The sequence below is a fragment of the Crocuta crocuta genome, unplaced genomic scaffold, assembly GCF_008692635.1.
Source record: "Crocuta crocuta isolate KB4526 unplaced genomic scaffold, BGI_CrCroc_1.0 scaffold466, whole genome shotgun sequence".
Taxonomy (NCBI): Eukaryota; Metazoa; Chordata; class Mammalia; order Carnivora; family Hyaenidae; genus Crocuta; species Crocuta crocuta.
In genome coordinates, this window is record NW_027529672.1 from 7,690,624 (window position 1) to 7,714,791 (window position 24,168).

At 56.2% G+C, this 24,168-nt stretch overlaps 1 protein-coding gene across 8 annotated transcripts in view; it reads left to right on the forward strand.

The window, feature by feature from the left end:
- The first annotated feature begins 3,982 nt into the window (after window positions 1-3,982).
- JAKMIP3 (Janus kinase and microtubule interacting protein 3) overlaps window positions 3,983-24,168 on the forward strand; it is an 80,621-nt gene continuing 60,435 nt past the window's right edge. For all 8 annotated transcript variants that reach the window (XM_077763006.1, XM_077762998.1, XM_077762999.1 and 5 more), the window contains exons 1-2: window positions 3,983-4,119; window positions 23,912-24,157. In XM_077763006.1, coding sequence (XP_077619132.1) covers window positions 24,023-24,157 — 135 coding nt within the window. In that variant the 5' untranslated portion in view covers window positions 3,983-4,119; window positions 23,912-24,022. The remainder of the gene's footprint in view (window positions 4,120-23,911; window positions 24,158-24,168) is intronic.

Genomic DNA, 24,168 nt, shown 5'->3' on the forward strand with positions numbered 1-24,168 from the left:
TGGGGACATGTGACATGGCTCGATGCTGCCGGGAGCACGGTGAGAATGGCGGCACCTACGAGCACCCGTGTGCGGAACCACCAAGGACCCGGTGTTGAGCGAACACAGAGAACGCGGGACACGTAAAGCACGATCCCACGTCTGCCACTTTTCAGAGCACAAGAAGCAAAACTCACAGGAAGACGCGACGCGCTTGAAGAGCCGCGCCCGGGTATGACCAGGAGTCGGGGTCAGGGGGGCCTCGGGCCGGGTACCGAGGGTGAGCCCGGGTGGGGGCTGCGGCGTCGCCCCGGGGGAGGGGTCCTGGCGGGGGGTGGGGTCGGTGGACTGGAGGGCAGGGAAGAGGGACGCAGCGCTGGGAGAGGTACGGCCAGCGGAGAAGGTGTGCGTCTGGGGCCCGGAGCGGCCGAGCGGCCTGGGGCACAGCCAAGTCTGGAGACCTCGGGCACCAGCCAGGGAAGGAAGTGGAACCCAGGGGCCTCTGGGGACGGGGGTCGGGGCCGTTGGCTGGGAGCCTTCCGCAGACAGGAAACGGAGGTGCCCCGGAGGTCATGCGATGCCCCCAGCGCGCCCTCCCCGTGCGGCTCCTCGGCGCTGTCGGGCATGGCCGTCCCATCCTGGACGCTCAGCCTTGGTGTCCTTCCGAGTCTGGGTTGAAGGCAGAATTGCGCCTTCCCGTCACCTGCCCTTGGCGCCCAAACGGCCGCCTTCTGTCTCTGTGACCTTGACCTAAGAACGTCATGTAGGTGGAATCACATGGTTTGTGTGTCTGCGTGACCTCACCCAGCACCATCCTCAGCGTCCATGCAGGCTGCAGCAGGTGTCAGAGTGGCCTTCCTTTGCAAGGCCGAATAGTACTCCATGGTGTGGACGGACCACACTCTCCTATCCCTTCATCTGCCAACGGACACTTGGGTCCCTTCCTCATTTTAGCTCTTGTGAATAGCGCTGCTGTGAACATGGGGGTGCAAATATTTCTTCGAGACTTTGCTTTCAGTTCTTTTGGGCAGATACCCAGTAATGGGATTCCTGGATCACACGGTGATTCTATTTTTAATTTTTTAGGAGAGTCTTTGCTGTTCTGCCCAGCAGCTGTAGCATTTACATTCCCACCAATAGGACACAGCGTTCCAATTTCTCCACATCTTTGTCAGCACTTGTTTTCTGTTTTTTGTTTTGTTTTTTGATAGTAGCCATCCCAGTGAGTGTGAGGAGGTATCTCATAGCTTTGATCTGCATTTCCCCGGTGATTAGTGACGTTGAGCATCTTTTGTGAGCTTATTGGCCATCTGTATGTCTTCTCTGGAGAGATGTCTATGCAATTCCTTTGCCGATTTTTTAATTAATGAATTAACTAAAATTTTTTATCTGAGAGAGAGAAAGAATCTCAAGCAGGCTTCACACTCAGTGCAGAGCCCAATGTGGGGCTCCATCCCATGACCCTGGGATCATGACCGGAGCCGAAATCAAGAGCTGGACCGTCAACTGACTGAGTCACCCAGCCTCCCTCTTTTGCCCATTTTTGAGTTGAGTCATTTGTTTCTTTGTGGTTGAGTTGTAGGAATTCTCTGTGTGTTCTCGATCCTAATCCCTCATCAGATACGTGACTTGCAAATACTTTCTCCCATTCTGTGGGCTGCCTTTCTGTTCTGTGGATACTGTCTCTTGTGCAGAAACCTTAAATTTTCATGAAGCTCCATTCGGCCATTTCTTGTTGTTGCCTGTGCCTTTGGCGTTGAATCCAGGAAATCATCGCTGTATCCAGTATTGTGAGGCTTTTATCCTATGTTTTCTTAGAATAGCTTTGTTGTTTTATGTCTTACTTTTACATCCTTGATCTATTTTGAGTTAATTTCTGTATGTGGTGTTAGGTAAGAGTCCAGCTTCATTCCCTGGCACGGGGACATCCAGTTTCCCAGCATCGTTTGTTGAAAACACTGTTCTTTTTCCATTGAATGGTCTTGGCTCCCTTGTTAAAAATCATGTGGCCAGGGCACCTGGGTGGCTCAGTCAGTTGGGCACCCGACTTCGGCTCAGGTCATGATCTCACGGTTCGTGGGTTCAAGCCCCACGTCGGGCTCTGTGCTGACAGCTCAGAGCCTGGAGCCTGTCTTCTGATTCTGTATCTCCCTCTCTCTCTGACCCTCCCCTGCTCACGCTGTCTCTGTCTCTCTCTCAAAAATAAATAAAACATTAAAAAATTAAAAAACAAAATCATGTGGCCATATATGTGAACGTTTGCTTCTGTTCTCTTGGTCCATATGTCTGTATTTAATGCACACACTTATTTTTTGAAATAGAAATGTGCTCATACTATACACTGGTGTTTAAAAAATATTCACATGTTGTCTGCACCCCTCCATGTCAGTAAGTACAGACATGCCATGTTCAAATGGAGCCCTTGCCTTCTGCTTTATGTGCTTCCATCGTTTATGTAAAGTATCTCTGTCGTGGACATTTAGGACACTCCCAGTGGTTCGAGTTGTGTGATGGGCAACATACATAATTACCCTGAAATGAGTCGCATTTGAGTTGCTGGATTGGTGCCCGGCACAGGGCGGCTGCTATAAAGTATTTGCTACATCGATTCTGCTCAAACACCATTATTCTATAATTTCCTTGGGACAAGTTTCCAGGCGTCACATTGCTGAGTTCATGGGTACGTAGCGCCTGCTGTCTCCCCCCACGGCCTGGAGAGCAGCCGCCCTCCGAGATGGCGCTGGGCTGGAAGAGAACCCCACGCGTGTAAGCCGCCTTGCCTCGGGGTGCTGTCCCGGTGGAGTGTGGACCTCGGCCTCCAGAGCTGCAGGCCAGGTCATGCTGGCTGCAGCACCCGCCGGCTCTGTGATCCTGGGCAAGCTGCCCAGTGTCCTCACCTGTGCCCCGAGAGGTGAGGACCGTTAGCCACAGGGCTTTCGTGACTGAAACGAGTTAGCGTCTACGCGGAGCTCGGGAGAGTGTCAGTCAGCACAGTGTTCTGACTGTTTCAAAGGCACAGCGACAGCCTTAACCAGAACAGCTCGGTAATTTGTTCTAATTTATTGGTTACCCAGGTGTAGACAAGCACGGGATAACCCACTTTATCATTGCCCAGCTGCAGGTGACTGAAGAGGGTATTTACTCTGTGGGTTCCTGGCAGAACGATGCTCTCTGGGTCTAGGAGGGGCTGAAATTGGACGTTTGGGTCCAAGTTGAAGAGGTGGGGCAGAAGGGGAGGGCGGGTGCAGGGCTGGGGGGGCAGAGGGGCAAGTAGGGCCCTCACAGGCCTTAACTCGGGGGACCCCGGGCCGGGAGCCTCGTCCCTCACCCGCTCCTGGCTCTAGACCTCAGTGCAGCCACAGCTAGTGCCCCGGGCAGGGCCGTGAGGTGCCGGGGCCCCTGTGCCCTTGTTTCCCTGATCGGGGCAGACGGGCTGCTCTGAGGTGCCCCCCAGCTCCAGCGCCACCGATCGCACTCGGCTCCTCTGGAGGCTTGTTGTGGGATCTGGCTGGTTCCGGCAAGGAGAGCCCGTGCGCTCCACGGTCGCTCGGCCAGCGCTGGTCTCGTCTGTCGAATCCGTTTCTACATTTTCATTCTCCGAGTTTACTGGATGCGCCTCCCTTCTGGCATCTCACCGTTGAAAATAAAGCCTCCCCTTTGGACTGGAAGTTCCTTCACTTCCTGGACCTTGTAGCTACATAAACCCAGAGGGGGCTTTCTAAGGAAAAGGGGCCTGCGACGCTCTCAGCGGACACCCTGGGAAAGCTCTGCGGGCGGGACTCAGCCCTGCCCGAGCTCCTCACTTGTTTCCCAGGAGGATGTGGCCGGCGGCCCGACCCCTCCCGGTGTGTGTAGGGAAGAAAGCGTCAGGCCCCCTCCCCCACCCAGGAGCCGTCCATGCGGCCTGGCGCCAGGCGCGATGCTGGGCGTTCCTGAGGAAGCCTGTCCGGTGAGAGCAGAGGGACCGGCTGCCGGCATCTGCTTGGAAACGCCGCGGAGAAGGTCCCTCCCCCTGGATGTAGGCACGGCTGGTAAATTCCAACTGAAAAATAAAAGCCGAGCTCTGCTGAGTCATAGAGCCCTGGGAGCCGAGCGCCCGCGCGGGCCGGGGCCTCTGGGAGCCGGAAGGAGGCAGCGCAGGTGAGCCGGGGCCACAGTCCCAGGCGGGAGGGGTTTCTGGACCGCGGCAAGCCTCTGCCCGCCGGGCCTTGGGGTCTTTCTGCTTATTACACTTGAATTCGCTTCTGTATTAGCATGCAGACGTCCGGGGCCCAAAGTTACCGGTGTGGAGACGTCATCAGGTGTGCAGGGGCCGTCGGGTCGGGGCACCGCTGCCTGAGACGCCCGCCCCTGAGTGGTCCCTGTGTGGCACCGTGGGCACGGGGAGGCTGGGCCTGCGTCCCCCTGGGCCCTGGGCCTCCCGTCTCACAGTCAAGGCTGGAGCGTGTGTACGTGGCGGCCGTGGGTGCGGGGAGAGCGCCGGGCCGGGGCCCCAGCGGCTGCGGGCGTGGTGCGCGCCCCGCCGGCCCCTCGTCCCTGATGGGGAGGGGTGTGGGGGTGATGGGGGCACCCTTTGGGCCGGGTTTCCTTCCGTGGCTCACGTCCCCATCGCCCGTCTGCCCCTGGCTGGGCGGTGTCTTCTCTGTGAAACTAGCTCAGGACTCACACGTGTCCACGACACTACGTCATACGCAAGGAACTCGTGTTTTGGGGAAACAATAGCTTATTAACTCATTTACAACACTGGTCCTCGCCACGCCTCAGTTTCTCCGGTTGTTCAGGGAAAATCGGTGGTGGACCGGGCTGCATGGAGGAAGCGGTGTCGCAGGCGATCTGGCAGTAAATGAGCCGCTTGCTGCAGCCGAGGTGGGACCTGCGCCGACGGCCTGGACGCGCCTCCGCCCCCGGCTGCTGCTGTCGGCTCTGGGGGCGGGACGGCCCGGGACAGCCAGGGAAAGGTCTCCTTCGTTCAAAACCAGGACCAGAGTCATACATCTGCAAACATTCTCTGCTGCGCCGAGCCGTCAGGCAGGTCGGTAGCGGCTGGTGGAGCGGAGACACAGGCCAGGGCACGACCTCACTCGTGCGCCCCATTTGGACGGTCATCTCTGTCTGAGGCTCTCGGGGATTTTGGGAAGTCCTGTTGGTGATGGCTCATTCCCTCTTCAGGCCGAGGATGTGGGGCGGGGCTGGCACATCTGTATTGAATTTTCTTCTTCTCTGTGATTCCGAGATGATCTGCGGTGCCCCCTCCTTCAGCTGACCGGGCGCAGGGCGCTGGCAGTTCCCAAGGCCACGTGCATGCCCGAGGGGGCCGGCTGCACACAGGTCCCTCCTGCAACACGCACACAGCTGGGTGCCGCACCCGCGAACAAGGACCCGGGACGATCCGTCCCCCGCCGTCCAGGGCACGCTGCTCTGAGGACCTACCCGGTTTCCAGACACAAGTGTGGGGACCCCGAAACAGCCTCTGTGGGACGGAGGTCACAGGTTGGAGAAGCCGACACAGGCCACAGACACGCCGCTGGGTGCTGCTTGTCTGGCACCTATGCAGGCGTCCAGCAGCCTGAGAGGTGCTTGGGAGCCCCCGACGGGAGCCGGCCTTCAGGCCGCACAGGACGTGGCGCCGTGGGCCGTGGTCACCCTGTGGTGCACTCTTGTGGCCTGGACGGCCTCAGGTAATGATATGGGAACAGCTCCAAGCGGGCACAGCGGACAAGGCGGGTCCCAGGAACCGGCGTCAGTGACACAGAGGGTTGGGCGCGTGAGGCCAGACCCGGGCCTAGTGGAGGGAGGGACCCTCCTCCGCTGGGGATTCTGTCCTGCTCCCGATGAGGGTTTGACCCAAGACGAGGCCGCGAGTGTTCAAGACCAGAGACCCACAGACGCACACAGTGACTCCAAGGTCAGAGCCACGGCCGCCGGAGGAGATGCCTGCCACCAGGCGAGGGGCCGTGCCCGGGCCCAGGCCGGGGTGACTGGGATCCCAGCGGGCAAACTCAGAGAAGAAGAGAAGGCTCCTCCCCGGACAGGCCCTGGGCGCAGAGGCGGGTCTCGGTGCCCAGCCTCCCTGCACACGGTCGGCGCCATCCCCTCCCGCTCCTCCCCTCCCAGTCAGCCGTGCCGGCAGGGGTGCGGTGGGAGAGGCCTCGTTTTACTCGAGTCCCTGACCACTGCCGATGCTAACAGCCTTCCACGTGCGCACTTGCCGTCTGTACACTTGCGTTGGGGATGGGTCTTTCAGATCTTTTTTTAATTTTTAAATGGGGTTGTCTTTTTATTACGGAATTTTGAGAGTTTCAAATATCTACGTACCTCTATATTCTGGATACAAGTCCTTTATCGGATGTGTGTTTTGCACATATGTTTTCTCAATCTGTGGCTTGTCTTTTCATTTTCTTAACAGTGTCTTTCAGAGAAAAGAAATTTAAGTTTTGGGGGTGGGTTTCTTCCTTTCTTTCTTTTTTAATGTTTTTATTTTATTTTATTTCGGGAGACAGAGCTGAGGCGGGGGGGGGGGGGGCGGAGAGGCAGAGAGAGGGTCCCGAGCAAGCTCCTTGCTGTTAGTACGAAGCCCAGTGCAGGGCTCAGTTCCATGAACCGTGAGATCATGACCTGAGCTGAAATCAAGAATCAGACTCTTAACCGACTGAGTCACCCAGGGGCCCCTCTTTCCTTTCTTTTAAGATTTTATTACTTTTAAGTAATTTCTCTACCCAGCGTGGGGCTCAGACTCACTCGAGTCACTTGCTCCGCTGACTGAGCCAACCAGGCATCCCCAAATTTAAAATTTTTATAAAGTCCAGTTTGTCAATATTTTCTTAATTTTTATAAATCTTTATTTACTTTTGAGAGAAAGACAGAGTGCAAGCAGGGGAGGAGCAGAGAGAGAGAAGGAGACACAGAATCTGAAACAGGCTCCAGGGTCTGAGCTGTCAGCACCAAGGGGCTTGAACCCGTGAACCCTGAGATCATGACCTGAGCCAAAGTCAGACGCTTAACCGACTGAGCTGCCCAGTGCCCCCGGTCGGTATTTTCTTGTACGGTTTTTGCTTTTTTGTCTGAAGATCGTGACACTTGGATGTATGTTTTCACTTAGTGGTTTTACAACCTAACAGTTCCACGATCCCTTCCTATTTCATTTCTGACTGTTACGTGAGGTATGGGCTGAGCTGTGGGTGTTTTGGGGCTTTTTCGTGTGTTTGGGCATAAAGATGTTGTAGTATTCCAGCAAGGTTTCTTCAAAAGACCATATTTTCTCCAGCGAGTTTTCTTGGATCCTTCGTTATAACTCAGTTGGCCAGATTCTATGTGGTCCGCTCTTCCGTTCTGTTCCGCTGACCGGTGTTACTCATGATGACCATAGCTTTACAGTGAGCTGGAGTCTGGGAGTGATTTCCATCTCCAAATGTGTCATTTTTCAAAATTGCTTAATGTAGACAGTTTACTCTTTCCATAACCATTTCAGAAACAGCTTGTCAGTTTATACAAAAAAGCCCTCTTAGGATTGTGATTGGGATTGTGTTTAATCTAAGTGTCAGTTTGGGGAAAGTTAACATAATAACAATGTTGAGTTGTGTGATCCATGAACACTGTATAGCTCTCTGTTTATTGAGTCTTTAATTTTCTCTCACTACCTGGAGGCTGCAAGGTACAAATATTGTAAATATTTTGTTAGGTTTATTCCTGGGTGCTGTTTATTCCTATTTTTGTGCCATTGTAAAAAATATTGTTTTGTGATAAAATAACTTGTTAGTATGAAGAAATATAACTGATAAATATAGTTGATTTTTCTCTTTGACCTTATTCTGTTAACTTGCTAAACTCATGTGTTCTAGGTACATTCTCTGGGATTTTCTACGTAGACGATCAGGTCACATGTGAGCAAAAATGATTTCCTTACTTCTGTTTCGTGTGCCTTTAGATCTTTTCCTAGTTCGCTGTTGGATGGACGTGGTGAGCAATGCACACAGGTGTCTTGCCTTGTTCTGCGTCTTAGGGGAAAGCGGTGAGTCCTTCACGATGAGCATGGCACTTAGCGGCACTGCTCTTTTCCCTGCGCCCTTTGTCAAGTCGAGGAAGCTTCCTTTTATGACTGTGTTGCTACACGTTTTTATTGTGAGTGGATCTTTGAATTTTGTCAAAAGGCTCTTCTGCATCTTTTAAGACGATTACATGTTTTCATTTCAATGTATTAATATGGTGAATTGAAGGGACTCGCTTAAAAAATATGAAACCAATTTTTGCATTCCTTACACATGCCCCGTTTGGTCTCATTGTATTATTGCTGAGTATAGTGGGATTATTTTTTTTATATATTTATTTTTGTTGAATTTGAGTGGCTATTTTTGTTAGGTATTTCTGCATCCACCTGAATGAGGGACGTTCTTTCCTTGTAATGTCTTTGTGTAGTTTGGATATCAGAATAAGGTTGTCCTCATAAGAAAAAAGTTCTGGAAGAGTTGAGTAGAATTGCTGTTCCTTCCTTGAGTGTTTGCTAGAATTCACCAATGTATACGTCCCTGCCTAGGATTTTCCTTGTTGGGAGATTCTTACTACAAGTTCAATTTCTTTAATGGATAAAAGGTTCAACTCAAGTTATGAGTGAGCTCAGTCTGTGTCTTTCAAGGAATTTATCCATTTCACTTGTAAATCTTTTAATATCTGTCAGACACATAGTGATGTCCCCTTGTTGATTCTTGATGCTGTAATTTGTCTTCTTTTTTTTTTCAGATCAGTCTTTCCAGAGGTTTATCAATATTATTAATATTTTTAAAACACCAGCTTATAGTTTTATTGATTTCTCCTATTGTTTTTGTTTTCAAGTTTATGAATTTCTACTAACGTCTTTATTGTTTCTATTCTGCGTACCTTACATTTGCTTTTTTTCTTCTTTTTCTGTGTTCTTAAGGTGGCAGCCTTCCTCATTCCCATTCCTTAGTGCTGTCTCTGTGCCACTCTGGTTATGCCCCACAAATTCTGGTAATTGTGCTTTTATTTCCATTCAGTTCCAAATATGTCTCTAATTTATTTTTAGTTTCTTTTTCACCTATGGGTTATTTAAAAGTGTGTTTAAATGTCCAAGTATTTAAATTTTTTCTTGATATCTTTCTATTACTTATTTTTAGTTCATTTTTGCTGGGAAGGGGCAGAGAACATAGTTTGGATCGTTTCAGCTATTTTAACTTCGATGAGATTTGTTTTATTGCACAGCATGTAGTCTGTTTTGATGAATATTTTATGTGCACCTGGAAATGCTGCATATTCTGTTGTTGAATGATGCGTCCTACAAGCGTTCAGTGGGTCAAATTGGTTGATAGTATCTTTGAAATCTCTTGTATCCTTAACTGATCTTTTATGTCCTTATTTTACCTCTTTCTGAGAGGCGAGTGTTGAAGTCTCCACTTCTAGCTGTGAAAATTCCAATTTCTACTTGGATTTCTTTTTTTTTTTTTTTTTAAGTATTTTTGAGGTTCTCTTTGATTGCTGGGTCCTCTTGATTCACCAATCCCTTTTTCATTACGTAATGTCCTTCTTAACCCCTGGTCACGTTCCTTGCTCCAAAGTCTACATGATTTAGCATTAATATAGTCACTTCAGCTTCTTTTGATTAGAGTTTGCGTGACATAACTTCTTCCATTCTTTCACTTTTAACTGATCTATGCCTTTATATTTACAGTGAGTTTCAGATTGTGTAAAGTTGGTGCTTGCCTTTTAAACAAATATCACCTGAAGTGTCTGCCTTTAAATTGTGCTTTTTTAGCCCATCTACTTGTGATATTTCATGATGTGGCTGGATTTGAATCTAGCTTTATGCTCTTTATTTTCCATTTGTGACATCTCTTCTTTGTTCCTCTTTTCTTGACTTCTGTGGGGTTGAATGTTTTCAGGACCGTGTTCACCCACCGCTTATTCATCACCCTTCTCTTCCAGTTTACTTTCTGATGCTCACGTCAGGGGCTCAACACCATCTTTAGCTCATCAGCCCTTCTTGATATTGTGCCAGTTCTCATGTAATTAATGACTTTCATTTTCTTTCCCACTTTTTAATCGTTTTCGGATATGTTAATTCCATGTACGCTGTGCTTTACACGTGCACTTTCTGGTTTTGCTTTGGCTAATTTGTTATCTTTTAAAGATGAAAAATAGGGGCTCCCGGGTGGCTCAGTTAGTTAAGTGACCGACTTCGGCTCGGGTCACGATCTTGCGGTTTGTTAGTTCGAGCCCCACGTCGGGCTCTGTGCTCACAGCTCAGAGCCTGGAGCTGCTTTGGATTCTGTGTCTCCCTCTCTCTCTGCCCCTCCCCTGCTTGTGCTCTGTCTCTCTCAAAAATAAGTAAATGTTAAAAAAAACTTAAAGGGATGAAAAATAAGAAAAGAGCCTGCTGTCCACACCCTCATCCCCACCGCTGAGCGTGCTTCCTTCTCCGTGTGCATCAGTGTCCTGCCTGAGAACATCTCTTCTGCCCGAAGAACCACCTCCAACAGTTTTTTGTAGCACAAATCTTCTGCCAATAAATCCTTTCGACTTTTGTTTTTCTGAAAAAGTCTCCTTCTTTTTGGTAACAGATTTAATAATATGTAAGTCACCCACTTAAAGTGTGAATTCACGGGGTTTTGGTGTATTCACAGAGTTGTGCAGCTATCGCTACAAATTTAGAACATTCTTTCACCCCAGATAGAAGCGCGGGACCGTTCGCTGTCACTTCTCGCTTCCCCCCGCCCTAAGCCTGCGGCGGCCACGCCTCTACTCTCTTTCTCTGTAGATTTTGCCTTTTCCGGCCATTTCATACGGTGGAATCATACAGCGTGTGACCTGGCCCGTCGGCTTCTTCCACGCAGCACCGTGCTTTCCAGGCGCATCGAGTCCCGCCCGCGTCCGAGCCGCGTTCCCGCTCCCCGCCGGGCGCCGGGCCTCGCTCGGCTGCGCCCTGTTTCTTCGTCGGACATTCCTGTTGTTTCCACGTTTTGGCTCTGCGGTGGCCTTCCTGTGGCCCTGGTTGCCTCTCCCCCGGGCACATCCTGGGGAGCGGAGCCGCTGGGCCACGCGGTGCGAACCCGTGTGAAGAAAACGCACCTTTTACGTCCCCGCCAACAGAGCACGTTCATCCACAAGTCCCCCCGGGTTCTCTCCCGGGTTTCAAACAGTATTTATTCAAAACACTTCTTGTGGTGGCCACCGTGGTGGGCGTGAGGACGTCAGCTCCTTCATCCCCACGAGGTAGTTTTGCTGAGTATAGAGTTCGGGTCCCATACGTGTCCTTGCTTTGCTTTTCTGGCGCTTTAGCCACGGCCCCATCCCTTCCGGCCGGTCCCCGTCTCGTCCCTCGGGGGGTGGCGCGCCCTCCTCCCGCCATTCGCCACAGGCTGTGTACTCACGGCTTCCGGCAGTTTGACCCTCTGTCTACGTTGCTTTCTCCTGTTTGAGGGTCTGTGAGCTCCTTGAGTCTGTAAGTTGTTGTGTTTCGTTAGTTTTGAACAATCCTCTGTTGTTTTATTTCCTTATATATTCCTTCGCCCCGTTTTCTCTTTGTTCTCTCTGCTCGACGTCGCCTGACCCTGTAGAGACTCTTTTCTCTCTTCTCCCGGGTCCACACTGCACAGCTTGGTCTTCACGTCCACGGAGTCTCCCGTCGGCGTCCGTTCCTCCGGTTCTTCACCCCCGATGTCGTGACCTTTGAGCCTCTCTTGTAGCTGCCGTTTCCCTGCTGAGCCTCCGTCTCTTCCTCACCCCTCGGGCCGACACGCTGCGTCAGTGTCCTGTGCAGTAGCTGCAACAACTCAGCGTCTCCCAATCCGGCTCTGCTGATTGCTGGATGATGGGTGGTTTCCCTTGGGGGGTTTGTTTGTTTGTTTTTGTTTTTGCTTCCTTGTTTCTGTGTCTCATCATTTTTTTGTTGAATGTCAGACACTGTCTGTAGAACAGTAGCAGCTATTTGGGGAAAATTGTATTTAAGCACAGACATAGACCCATTTTCCTTGTGTTACTGGAGTCAGTGCAGAGAGTAGTTGAGGCGGGTGAGGGGCTTGTAGTCTGTCCTTACGGCCGGCCCAGCGCAGGGTTCAGCCCCGTCACGGCGGGCTGCCCGCACCCCCTGCCCAGGGGCNACCTGCACCCCTGCACCCCAGCACCACGCACCCCCACACCCCTGCACCACGCAGGGGGCTCCTTCTGTAGCCTTGTTCCTCTCCCAGCTCCCCTGCGGCTGCTTGTTCCTCCATGTGAGGCTTGTTTTGAGGAAAGGCGATCTCAGTTTCTTCTGGTGCAGCCGTAGGTCAGTCGAGGCCTATGTGCCTGAACTTGGGCGGTGGCCTTGTGAGGGTCCCTGCCTTCCTTCGCAGCAGCCAAGCTCTGCTCTGTGTCAGTGCGGACCTGAGCCCCAGGGCCTCTGTCTTCCTCCCCAGGGGCAGGTGTTTGGGGCTTCGACTCTGACCCTGGAGGCAGAGATGTTTCCTAGTGCCTCGAGCAGGAAGGAAGGAGGGACCTCACTTTTGTCACCAGCCCTGGGACCCTGCAGAAAAGAGGCTTTGCTGCGCTTCTCCCGGTGGCTTATGGCTTTTGCTCTGTGTGCAGGACAGTTTCCAGGGGTGGGGGGGGCCCCGTACCTGTCCCAGGGGGGCCTCTTGCATGTCTGCACCAGGGGAGAGCCCCTCCAGCCTCTGCCCTGCCCTCAACCTCTCCTGTATCTGGGCTCCAGCGATTCCAAATTGACCTGTCAAATGCAACCCTTAGAATCGCGTTAACATTGGAGCTGATTTCTTCCTACCCACGCCTTTCTCCTGCGTCCCCCCGAGGTGAGCCTGCTCCTGTGCCCGGCTCCCCTCGGAGGGGCGGGTCACCATTTGGAGTCTGGTGCCTCGGTTGCTTTGGACTTCAACTCTGCAATGGGCTCAAGGAAAGACAGTTTGTAGATTATGGGTGAGACATTCTCTTGCGATTTTCTACATCTTAACCTGAGGAGGTTTCTTTGTGATTTTAAAACCACTTTTTCCCCTTCTTTGTAAATGATCTCTTTTGATAGTTACCCATTTATCTTGTGAGATCTTAGTATTTTTATTATTGACTCACAATCTCCTAATATAGTAAAGATATTAACTTTTTAATTGGATTTACTGCAAATACTATTTCAGCTCCTTTTCAGCTTCTTAATTGCATGCCATCTGTAATAAAGAAATGTAAATTTTTAATGTGTTAGAATCTGTCGGCTTTTCCTTTTGTGAATTCCTTTTATCTTCTCTAAGCCCAAGAAGGCCCCTCTCTCCAGAGATTTGAGAAATGCTCGTTTCTACTTTCCCTGCTCTGATTTTCTTCCTCAGCTCTCTCTAATCCACTTAGAGTTCCGTTAGGAGGCCAGTATTCCGTCATCTATTTTTCTTTGACAATCAGCCAGCGAATCACCTGGTGTCTGTGAGTAGCATCCTGCTCCTTATGCGGAACGTGACAGGCGTGGGGGAGGGGTGGGCCTATTCCCGAACGCGTGATCTTTCTCAGTCATGAGGTTGGGGTTTTTCCTGCTGAGCAAAGGCGCACGGTTTTGACCAGAGAAACTGTTTTCTGTTACAAAGTTTGCCGCCTCCCTGCCAGGCTCTCTCTGGGCACTGAGCCGGCCCGGTTTCCTTCACGCTGCAGCCCTGGGGCCGGCCACTGGGCTTTAGCACCAGGGTTTAACCGTGGGCGCCGAGTTGCCGTGCACCCTGAGTATACACAGGGCGTCGTGTGTAACCCTCCAGGCCGCGAGGTCAGGCATGCACCGCGGCGCCCCAGCGCCAACCGGACGTGGAGTGTCCCCGAGGTGAGCGGCCCGGTCCCCAGGGCCCTCCTCCTGTCTCCCGCTCACATCTGTAGCCTGGCTGGGGGGCGTCCTGGGAGCAGCTAGGGAAGGGAAGGCGCGGAGCTGGCTGCAGGGATCACCACTGGCGGGCTGCTGGGCGGCTCCAGCCCCATCCTGGGGGGGGGGGGTGTTAGCTTTCTGTTGCTGCCAGGGCCAAGTACCACGGACCTAGTAGCTTAAAGCAGCACGGATTCGCTACCTCGCCCTTGTTCAGCCCCGCATCTGGGGCAGAGCTGGCGGGCGGCAGGCGGCCATCCTGCCCGAGGCCCCGGGGGCCGCGTCCTTGCTCACTCGCTGTCGGTGGAGCTCAGAGCCTTGCTGGACCGCGGGCTCGATCTCCTTGTGCTCGGGACCCGCAGGCCCTGTGCCCCTGGCTTGCGGCGCCGTCTCCCGCGTCCGGGCCAGCGGGACGGCTCGCATCTTTCCCAGGTGGCACCCCGGGGCCTCAGCTGGGAAAGGTCCCCGTGTGCCTGGCTTGGACCACAGGCCCCAGCCCAGGGTCTTGCCCTCCCCCTTGTTACATAAAGAAACATGTTGCGGGTTCCAGGATTAGGGTGCGGCCGGTACCGGGCACCAGCATTCGCCCTGCTGGCTGCGAGTTCCCGGGGTTCACAGCCCGACCACGGACCCTGTTCCCTTCATTAATACGTTTCCCTGCTGGGATGGAATAGTCACGTTCCGAGAAATCTCGTATTCCACAAAACATTCTAAAACAGATTGTGTCCACGGATAAAATGGCAGGGAGTTGAAAAATTCAGATTTACGGTAACAATGAAAGTTTTCTACAAAACCTCACTGACAAAGGAACTTCATCACTATAGGTGTATTTTTTTTTAAATATTTTTATTTATTTCTAGGAGAGAGAGAGACAGTGTGAGCAGGGGAGGGTCAGAGAGAGAGGGAGTCACAGACTGAAACAGGCTCCAGGCTCCAAGCTGGCAGTCAGCACAGAGCCCGACGCGGGGCTCGAACCCACGAACCGAGAGATCATGACCCAAGCGAAAGTCGGACGCTTAACCGACGAAGCCACCCAGGCGCCCCACTATAGGTGTATTTTTAATGGACACAACACACGCTGGCTAATCCGGACAGACAAAACTGAAGTTCAGTGTAAGCGCGTCAATAGTAGGAGGTTCCAGGACCTTCCAGGTAAATGCAGGGCCCCTTACAAGCAGCAGACGCTCTTGCTGAGCTCCCGCCGCACCTGCTCGTGTCTCTGGGCCGTTTGCCCCACACCCCCTGTCTGTGTCAGGGGCTCATGAAGGGGCCGGCTCATTCCGCTCCCGGCGAGCAGCTGTCCCCCTGGGGAGAGGTCGGGAAGTGGGTGTTTCTGGATGTTGTCCTGAGCACCTTCCTTTTCCCCAGAAGAGCTGTTTGGGGAGTAAGACCCCTGTCATCCAGGGCGGGGCTGTGCTGTGAGCCCGTGTGGACGCGGCTGCCCCTGGGTGCGGTCAGGGTCACCTCGTCCCCCGCTGCACGGCCCCTCGCCCTTCTCGTTCCTGGGCTTTAGGCAGACCCCACCCCCACCCCTACACACAATTAAAACTACAGACTGACTGTTCTTAGACACATCCGTCCTCTCTTGCTGGACACAGCGCTCGTTTCGACCATCACAGCCTTTCCCCCAAATCATGTTTGCAAAACCCCAGCTCTGAGGTGTGTTCCATGCAGTGTTTCCTGGCTGGGGCGGGGTCACCGGCACTGACCTTGTCCTGCTGCCGTTAAATTCCCCAAGAGCGATGGGGCANTGTTCTCCACCCCAGGCCCTGCCGCCGTGCCCACAGGGACCCGGGCAGACAGTGGGTTTTCGTTTCCTGCATTCCGGGCCTTTTTATACAAACCCTGCAATGTGTGAAACGCATCCGGAAGGCCAGTTACCCGGGTTTTGCCGAGGCGGAGGCCAGTGGTCTTCCAACAGTGACGTACGTGCCCCTGGGCGTGCCCAGAAGGCTCTTAGGGGTGAGGGGGTGTGTGTGGCCAACGCAGGAGAAGCTTTCCTAACGGTTGAGCTGGTAGAGTCCCTCCCACCCCTGCAGGAGCGAGGCCCGTCCCCTCCCCTCCTCCCCACGTGGACTTCACCCCCACGCGGACGCCTCTGGGCACCGGGAACCGGGCAAGGGAAGCTTTACCCTGACCACCACCCCATCCGGATGATTCAGACATGCCTGTCAAATACAATTTTACTTTTTCTATTTGCTAGTTTATCACAATGGGTGATATATTTGTGCTATTTGAACTGGTTTTACAACCATAATAATGGCAACGATAACTCAATCTAGAAGGCATTTTAATAACCTCAGTGCAGAAGGTCGCCGTAAGTGTTTAGATTTCCATGTGTCTGTATGTTGTAGTGAAGACGGAAGAGAGGGATTCATCAAGGGCAGAAGAGCTTTGCGCTGGGGACGGTAGGTGCTACCTTGCTCTGTGGGGCAGGAAGTTAGGGAGGACAATGCGAAGCTTCTATGAACAAGGAGTCACTGATATATTTTAGAAACAGATGGCAGTGGCCTGCAGCCGCTTTTTTATCTTAGCCGCTGTGCTTCAGGCTCACCGAGCTTTCTCTCGCGCTGCGTGTGACTCGGCCGCCGATGTCACCCTGCGTCCCGGGCTCAGCCTGGCTCTGGGTTACGGTCAGGTCCATACTGGCTGCTCGAACGTGCTTGCCCGCGGAGGCCGCCGTCCGCCTCACACCCATGTTTCTGTCGCTTGGTTTCCCCCCGTCATTGTAAGTCCTGTTTCTCAGCTTCTTTGTGGGAATTCTTTCCCTCGGTTTTGCTGGGGACAAACTGATAGCCTGGTGACTGTGATTGCAGACCAGATAGTGAATTTTATATTGTTGGGGCTGAATTTTTTATATTCCTTTAAATACTTTTGAGCTGGGTCCTGGGCCACGGCCGAGTTGTCTGGAAGGAGGTGGCCCTGCTGAGGGCGGCCCCCAGGCCTCCTCAGACAGAAGCCGAGAGCTTTGGGCGCAGCCTAACCCGGCCCGCGCCCGAGTCCGCCCCCTGGGGCCCCAGGATCCCAAGCGTGGCCTTTCCGTGGCGAGGGGGTCCCTGTGTCGTGGGGAGAGCAGGCCTGGAGCTCCATCAGGACCCGGCGCCGTGTTCTCAGGGTTCGCGGACCCCAGACCCTGGTTTCCTCACCCAAGGAAGTGGCGGTGTGGCCGGTGACCCTGAGGTGCTGTCCTGAGCTGGGACTCTGGTTTTACACGTCTCTATCTTAACTGGCAGTCAGTCGGCTGACTGCGCCAGCGGAAGCAAAACCATGTGTTTGTTCAGTGTTTTAATTCTGTTTCTTTGGAAAGACTTGCACTTCCACCTGGAAACCACTTACGTGCTCGCTCAATGGTCCCTTTGTAAAGTCCTAATCGCTGCCACTTTCATACCTCAAAAGGGACTTGTTGGGGTGAATGTGGTCCAGGCCTTCCTCCCTGGACCGAATCAGGCGACCTCAAAACCAAACAGAAAGTGGGCCGCACGAAACGTGTCCTTCCCTGAGGTACCCGTTGCCTCACGTGCTGCAGGCGAGGCCCTTTCCTCAGGCAGGTGGTCGCTCCCACAATCACTTACCGTGACATCTGTCCTCTATCCTGGGACGTGAGCTGGCAAATTTTAAATCACTGTTGTGACTTAAATTATAACCAGTTGTATTGTTATTATTATGATAATCATTATTATTACATGAAGGTAAATACGAGTGTAAGATTTTTCCTTTGATGGAGAAAGTCTTCCTCCAGGAAGGCAGGGTAAACCCACTTTTTCTAGCTCCCGTCAGTACAATGAAACACTCCGGTTATTGCATCTAGAATAAACATGAGAAGAAGGTGAAGGCAGGTCCACTGGGGACCCGGGGACCCAGGAAGACAGTGGCACCGTCCCCGGGTCCCCTTCAGGCCTCTGCCGCCCCAGAGCTGGAGCCGAAGAAGCCGGCAGCTCAGAAACAGCCGCGACGCAGGCAGAAGGGCCTGGAGAAGCCTGCCCCCTTAGCCCTTGGGCAGCGCTTTGCTGACGAGACGCACAGATGGCAGACGGGCACAGACAGACGTCAGTCACTGACCAGGGGGAAAGCCCCGGAAACCCACGGTGAGGTCGTGCTGGCGAAACGCTGAAATGAAAAATAGTGGCACCAAATGCCGGCAAGGAAGCGGGACAGCCGTGTCCCACACGCACGGGGGCGGGGAGGGACGATGGGGTGCCCCCCGGAACACCCGGCCCCCCTGGAACACGCCGGCAGCGGGGAGGGACGATGGGGCGGCCCCCCCGGAACGCGGTGCGTGGGTACAGCAGCCATGTGAGGAGCGGCCACCCCGCCGACGCCCGGACGCCCTGCGGTGGGGAAGCCGTCACCCCTCCGCGGCGGGTCCACGCCGGGAACACGGCACAGCCATAAACGCAGCGAGCGGGAGGCACCGTACTGCACGCTTCCGTTTCTGTCACATTCGTGAAGTGACGCACTAGAGAAGCGGGGGGCAGGTTGGAGGTTGCCCGGGCCAGGGCGGGGCCCCAGGGCGGCACCGGCGTCCCGTGCACACAGCGTCAGTGTCCTGGAGGCGGGGCCCTCACCTGCAGGCCGTCTGCTCAGGAAGCTCCCACCCCGCGACCTCACCGGGCACGCTGGACTCTTGACCTTGGCCTCGGGCTTCTAGAAAACGCATTTCCGGTGGAGCTGAGACCCCGTGGTCGTCAGTGGTCGTCGTGCCTGATGTCCGCTGTCCCAGGGCCGATGCTGAGGGTGGGTCGGCTTCTTCCCCGGCGGCACCCAGACCCCGGCTGCTCCCCTCCCGCGAGGGCTGTCCCCGCCCCCTCCAGACACTCCCCTGCCCCACCCCACACGACTGCCTCCGTCTGCAGGCGTGGACCCGGTTCTTGCCTCAGCATTTCCTCCCAGCCGTGCCTAGGGCCAGTCGACTGCCCTCTCTGAGCATCTGTTTTCCAGAGCAGTGAGTTTTATTGGGAGAGGGGTGCGTAGTGACGGCCCAGCCCTCTGCCCGGCTCCCTCTGAGGGTCCCGCCTGGAGAGAGGCCCCCTCCGATAGCCCACGTGTGCCCGACGGCATGGCGGGGCCTTTGCCCACTCTCCTCCCCGCAGTGCCCGGCACGGGCATTTGTCCGACTGCCAACGGGGAGCAGCACCCTGCACTCAGAGGGTCCCTGTGGCTTTGATGCTCCGGCCCCCCTCCCCGTTGTCCGCCTGGATTTCCGTGGAAATCATAAGGATTAGAAACATCAGATTCACCCTTTCTTCTCCGTAGATAAAGTCTTTAACCTGGAAAGGATCCGGGTCAGATACTATCAGCTTTACAAAGTGAAGCCCCTTTGCACCCAGGACACTTGCGGATTACACAGGGCCTTGCCCTGAGCTGTTTGCACACAGGCTGTTTTTACTGCCCCCAGGGACCCCCTCCCTACACGCTGCAGTGAGGGCAGGAGCCTGGGCTCCTCGGGGAGAAACCCAGGAGGCCAGCAGGGACCCGCTGGGGATGGTTCAAGCAGCGCTGACCATGGGCCCGTGGAGACGACACTCCCGCCTGCCCGTGACCTGGTGGGTGGGGGGCTGGTGCCGCCTGGGCAGCCTGCCCTGACCTGACCCTCCACCCCCAGCCCCTGCTTGCAGAGGCCAGTGATTCTCCCAGGCAGGGGTGAGGCCTCCGCCAGAGCATCCAGCAAAGCCCAGGCCCCCCAAGTCCTCGTTTCCCCCTGCAGCCACCTCTTCTGTCTGCCAGGGTGACAGGAAAGATGTGGGATCCGTGAGCTGGACGTGATCGTTATAGCCCAGGCTTTCCCGGGTGTGGGCGTGGACGGCAAAGCCACCGGGCGCACGGAAGCACATGATTCAGAACAGGAGACCCCGGGCACCCTCGGTGCCACCTCTACCTCCTCTGCAGGAGCCTGTCCCCCCACATAGGCGGCGGGGGTCTCAGGGCTGGATGCTTCCTTCCACCAAACCTTGTCCCTGCAGGCTTCAAGCTGACCTCAGCACTAGTAGGACATGGGGTCCCAGCAGGTGCCCCGGGAGGAGGGTGCAGCCGGGGCCAGAAGGAGGAGCCCGTCCGGAATCCCCCCCAGGGTGTGGGCAAGCAGGGCCATCAGGTGCCCTCAGAGGACCCGGGGCATCTATTCTGTTCCCACTCATTTCCGCAAATAATAAAGTCAAATGCTTATCACATTTGTCCCCAGGACAGAGAAGAATATTCACTCTGCCTCTGGGGACATGTCAGGGAGGGCTCGAGGCCCCCGACGCATGGACGCTGGCCGGGCAGGGCAGCCAGTGCCCAGAGGAGCAGCCCAGCTCCGGGGACTGGGGGCGGCGAGCGGGAGCGCGGAGCCCGGGCCAGAGCAGACCGGTCTGTGTTGAGCCACGTGGGAGCACGTTGCACACGGAGCACACAGCACGGTGGCCACTGGGGGCGGCCACGCAGAGGGCACAGGGGGGGGGGCGCCTCGGGGCTGTGGGTCCTTCTGGAACCGGGCGAGGGTGTCTCCTTCTTTAGCCCCCTGTGATGCCGGCTCTCTATCCAGGAAAGGCCTGCACGGTTTCATTTTAAATACATAAAGAATAATGAACCCATTACAGAGAACATTGAGTAAAGAACAGGTGGGGAGGAATGCAGCCTTGGCAAATAGTCTAGGACACTGGGGGCTCACTGGAACCTGGGGCTCAGCGGGAGACATGGGGGTTCTTGACCAGGTGACGCAGGAGGCCAGGGCTGTCACCCCAGACTCGGGTCCTTGTTGGAGGCGTCAGGGACACAAAAGACACAACCAGGCCCAACAAGAGGAAGAGGAAGGGTTTTATTTGCAACAAGTGAGGAGAACACGGGGCCTTCGCACAGCAGCGTCTCCCCGAACAGCAAACCTGGGGAGGGGTCAGCCTAAGGGGGGTCATTCACCGAGGGGCCTGCGCCGAGGGGCTCCAGCGCGCACTGGTGGCGGCAAGTCTGGAGGTGACGGAGTCCAGGCCGGGGTCCCCAGGCCGGCCCGGGGCAGCTCCGCCCAGTACCTGGTGCCCAGAGGGGTTCAGACCCCGCCAGGATCGCCCCTGAGGGCGCATCGGGTCCGTCTTCACTTCCCAGCCAGGCCTGGGGGTGGCACCCCTGTGAGCCGTCCTGTCCCCCGGGTGGTTGGGTTCCTTCCTGCCTGCGGGCGGCTGTGCCTGTCCCTCCTGCTTTCCCAAGACGCCCGGGGCCTCAGATGACTGCTCCTCCTCTTCTTTATTTTTTCAAGTAGGCTTCACACCAGCGTGGAGCCCGATGTGAGGCTTGGACTCAGAACCCTGAGCTGAGGGGGCGCCTGCGTGGCTCAGGTGGCTAAGCGTCCGACTCCGGCTCAGGTCGTGATCTCGCGATTTGTGAGTTCGAGCCCCGCGTCGGGCTCTGTGCTGACAGCTCAGAGCCTGGAGCTGCTTCGGCTTCTGTGTCTCCCCCTCTCTCTGCCCCTCCCCTGCTTGTGCTCTGTCTCTCTCTGCCTCCCAATAACAAATAAACATTAAAAAAAAAAAAAAATGACCAGAGCTGAGATCAAAAGTTAGATGCTTGACTGAGTGAGTCACCCAGGCGCTCGTGAGATGACTTCTCCGATGTCCTGAAAGCCATCTGCCTGTGTTTTTCTGGGGCCCTCGGCCCACTCTGCCCTCAGGGTCAGGCTGTGTCTTGAAATGGTGGCGTGGGACTCGCTGTGGAGAACAGCGTGGAGAGGGTGTGGGGAGGGTGGCCAGGAGGCCCGGGTCCGGGGGCCATGCTGACACTGGTCCGGGGACACAGGGCTCTGCTCACAGAGGGCCGTGGGCTGAAGACACCAAGCCCTTGACCCGAAGCCCCAGGCCAGCGGGTCCCAAAGGGTGTCCCGGGCCAGGGCGTTGAAGAGCCTCAGCGGGTGTTTGGGACCCGCAGGCACCCCAGGCGATGCGTCCCGGACATGCCACCGGCAGGCAGAGTGCGGCCACTGGGTGTGTGAAGAGCAGGCGTCCTTTTCTGTCATTTTCTCGAGCAGACTGGGTTTGGGGGGAAGGCAGCTCCTAGGCCGGGGGTCCTGCCGAGATCCATGGGCTCGGCCTCCGTGAGCAGACGGACGCTCACTGCCCCCCCGGGGGCCTCGCCACCGTCCAGCAGGGCCAGGGCCCGGCCAGCTCTCCTTGCAATGGTCTCTGGCCAGAGGTGGCCGGAGCCAGGGCCGCTCCCCCCGCCCCCCGCTTCCCCCCGGTCCCTGCTCTGGTTTGGGAGCCCAGCCCCGGGCCGGGTTTCCTCTCCTGCCCCGTGCCGTCTAACGGGTGCCTCACCTGCGCCTTCAGCGGCCCCGTCGGCAGCTGGCAGGTGTCGTCAGCCTGGAGGTAACCGGCCAGCAGAGCAGGTGTGATTCCCTCTCGTCCTTGCCCTGCTAGCGCTTTGGGTGACCAAAGCGGGACCTGGGGGCTTTCCTTCAGTTTGGACAAGACTTTCAGCTTCCTACACTTTCCCTTGCCCAAACGGAGACCCACCACGCCACGTGGCTGACCGCAGCCACAAATGAAGCAGGTGGCGGGCAGTGGCTCACGCGGAGGGTCAGAGCAGCCAGGACCCGCAAAGCGGCTCCGTCCGTTTCCAGGGGCAGAGCCGAGCAGGGGACGGCTCTCCTGTCGGCCACATTTTACCCTCCTTTCCTCCCGGCACCCGGTGCCCGAGCAGCAGCCAGGCGGGCGGGAGGGCTGCAGCCGTGGGGACACGCTGTGACCACGCAGTGGCAGCGCTGGGGGGCCTGGTGCTGGGACGCAGGCCTGGTCTACCAGCCGCAGCCACGTGGTGTGGCGCTGCCTGCCCAGCAGGAGCCCACGGGCCTCGTGGTGCCTGTGAAGACGGGGGACGCGGGAAAGGTCACCACAAGCCGGTGGAAGCCCCTTGCACACAGAGCTAGAAAATCTGCCAAACGGTGTCCAGGGGTGACTTAGAAAACATACCCCAAGTTGAGAGCCTGGCCTGGGCCCCTCCCCTCCATCGAATGTGCTCTTCACGCCCGGACGGGCGGCTGTGGGCAGGGGACGTGAGCCAGCCACCGGGCTCGGGCAGTGGGCCGCGTGTCCGCTGGCGCCTCTTCTGAGATACAGCCGAACACCTTTAAACCCTAGCCGGCTCCTCACTCTCCCGCCCTGGAAGGTGGCTGCCCTCGGGCTCCGCACCCCAGGCCGGCTGTGAGCCCCCTGCCCCGCTGGCCCCCCCCGCCTTCTGCCAGCCCCTCTCCCAGCTGTGCCGCCCGGGCCCCCCGCACCTCCTCCTGGGGCTTTGTCCTCGTTCTGTGTCTCAGGGCCTCAGGAGCCGAGCCGGGAGGGGTCAGGGGCTGCAGGGACACATCGGAGAGCATTTCCGGGAAGTGCCACCACCCCACCCCGGGCCCGGGCCCCCACTGTAAAGGCTGAACTTCGACGTAACATCCCAGGTTTGGGAGGTACTGTCCCAGCCTGTCAGCTGGAGTGAGTGGGGTACAGGGCACCTCTGTGGCCAGGTCACTCATCTGGACAACTGTCCTGGCGTCTAAAGTGCAAGTCCCTTGGGGTTAGGGACACTCGTTCCCGCTCTGTGCGTGGGTTTCTCGGGCGGTGAGTGCGGAGCCGGACTCCAGCCGCCTTCCGCTGTTGATCCAGGCCCACGGCGTCTGCGCAGGGCTGCTGGGCTGCTGGGGCGCCTGCGGAAGGAAATGCAGCCGCAGGCCCGCAGAGGCTGCGCTGGGTGGGTGGCCCAGGGCGGCGCCCCCGCTCCGTGGGCTGGATGAGGGTGCGCGTTCCTCCCTAAGCTGGCTCGGGGCACGTCCTCCGGGACGGACTTCCTGGGCCCCTGGAGGCGTCGGAGGTCCGCTCCTCCACGCCTCTGTCCGGGAAGCGCCTGGTTCACACCACGATGCCACCCACCCAGGTATGAAGTTCGGGCCTTAAAGTGGGGTCCCCAACCTCTTCTTCCAAAGGGGCAGAGAAAGAACTCTGCCCACCTCTCCGGACGTGCCAGGCGCGGGGAAGTGCTTTACTCGTGGGGTCCCTGTCAGAGCTGCGGAGCGGAGGGCCGAGGGGCCCTGTGGTCTGGGGCTGGGGACCGGGTGTGCGGTCACGACGGCTTCCTCAGGACGCATGGGNCTCCCTGCAGGTGATGGAGAAAATGTAGCAGAGCCGCAGCGCGGTGCTACCTGCCCGAAAGGTGCGGACAGCCCAGCCTAGACGCACGGCCCTCCCTGGGCCCCCGTGGGCCACCCTCACCATGTCCAAGAAGGGCACGGGTGGCCGAGGCAAGGGGGACAAGACGGAGGCCTTCGCTGCTCTGCAGGCTGCCAACGAGGAGCTTCGGGCCAAGCTCACCGACATCCAGATTGAGCTGCAGCAGGAGAAGAGCAAGGTGGGGCCCCT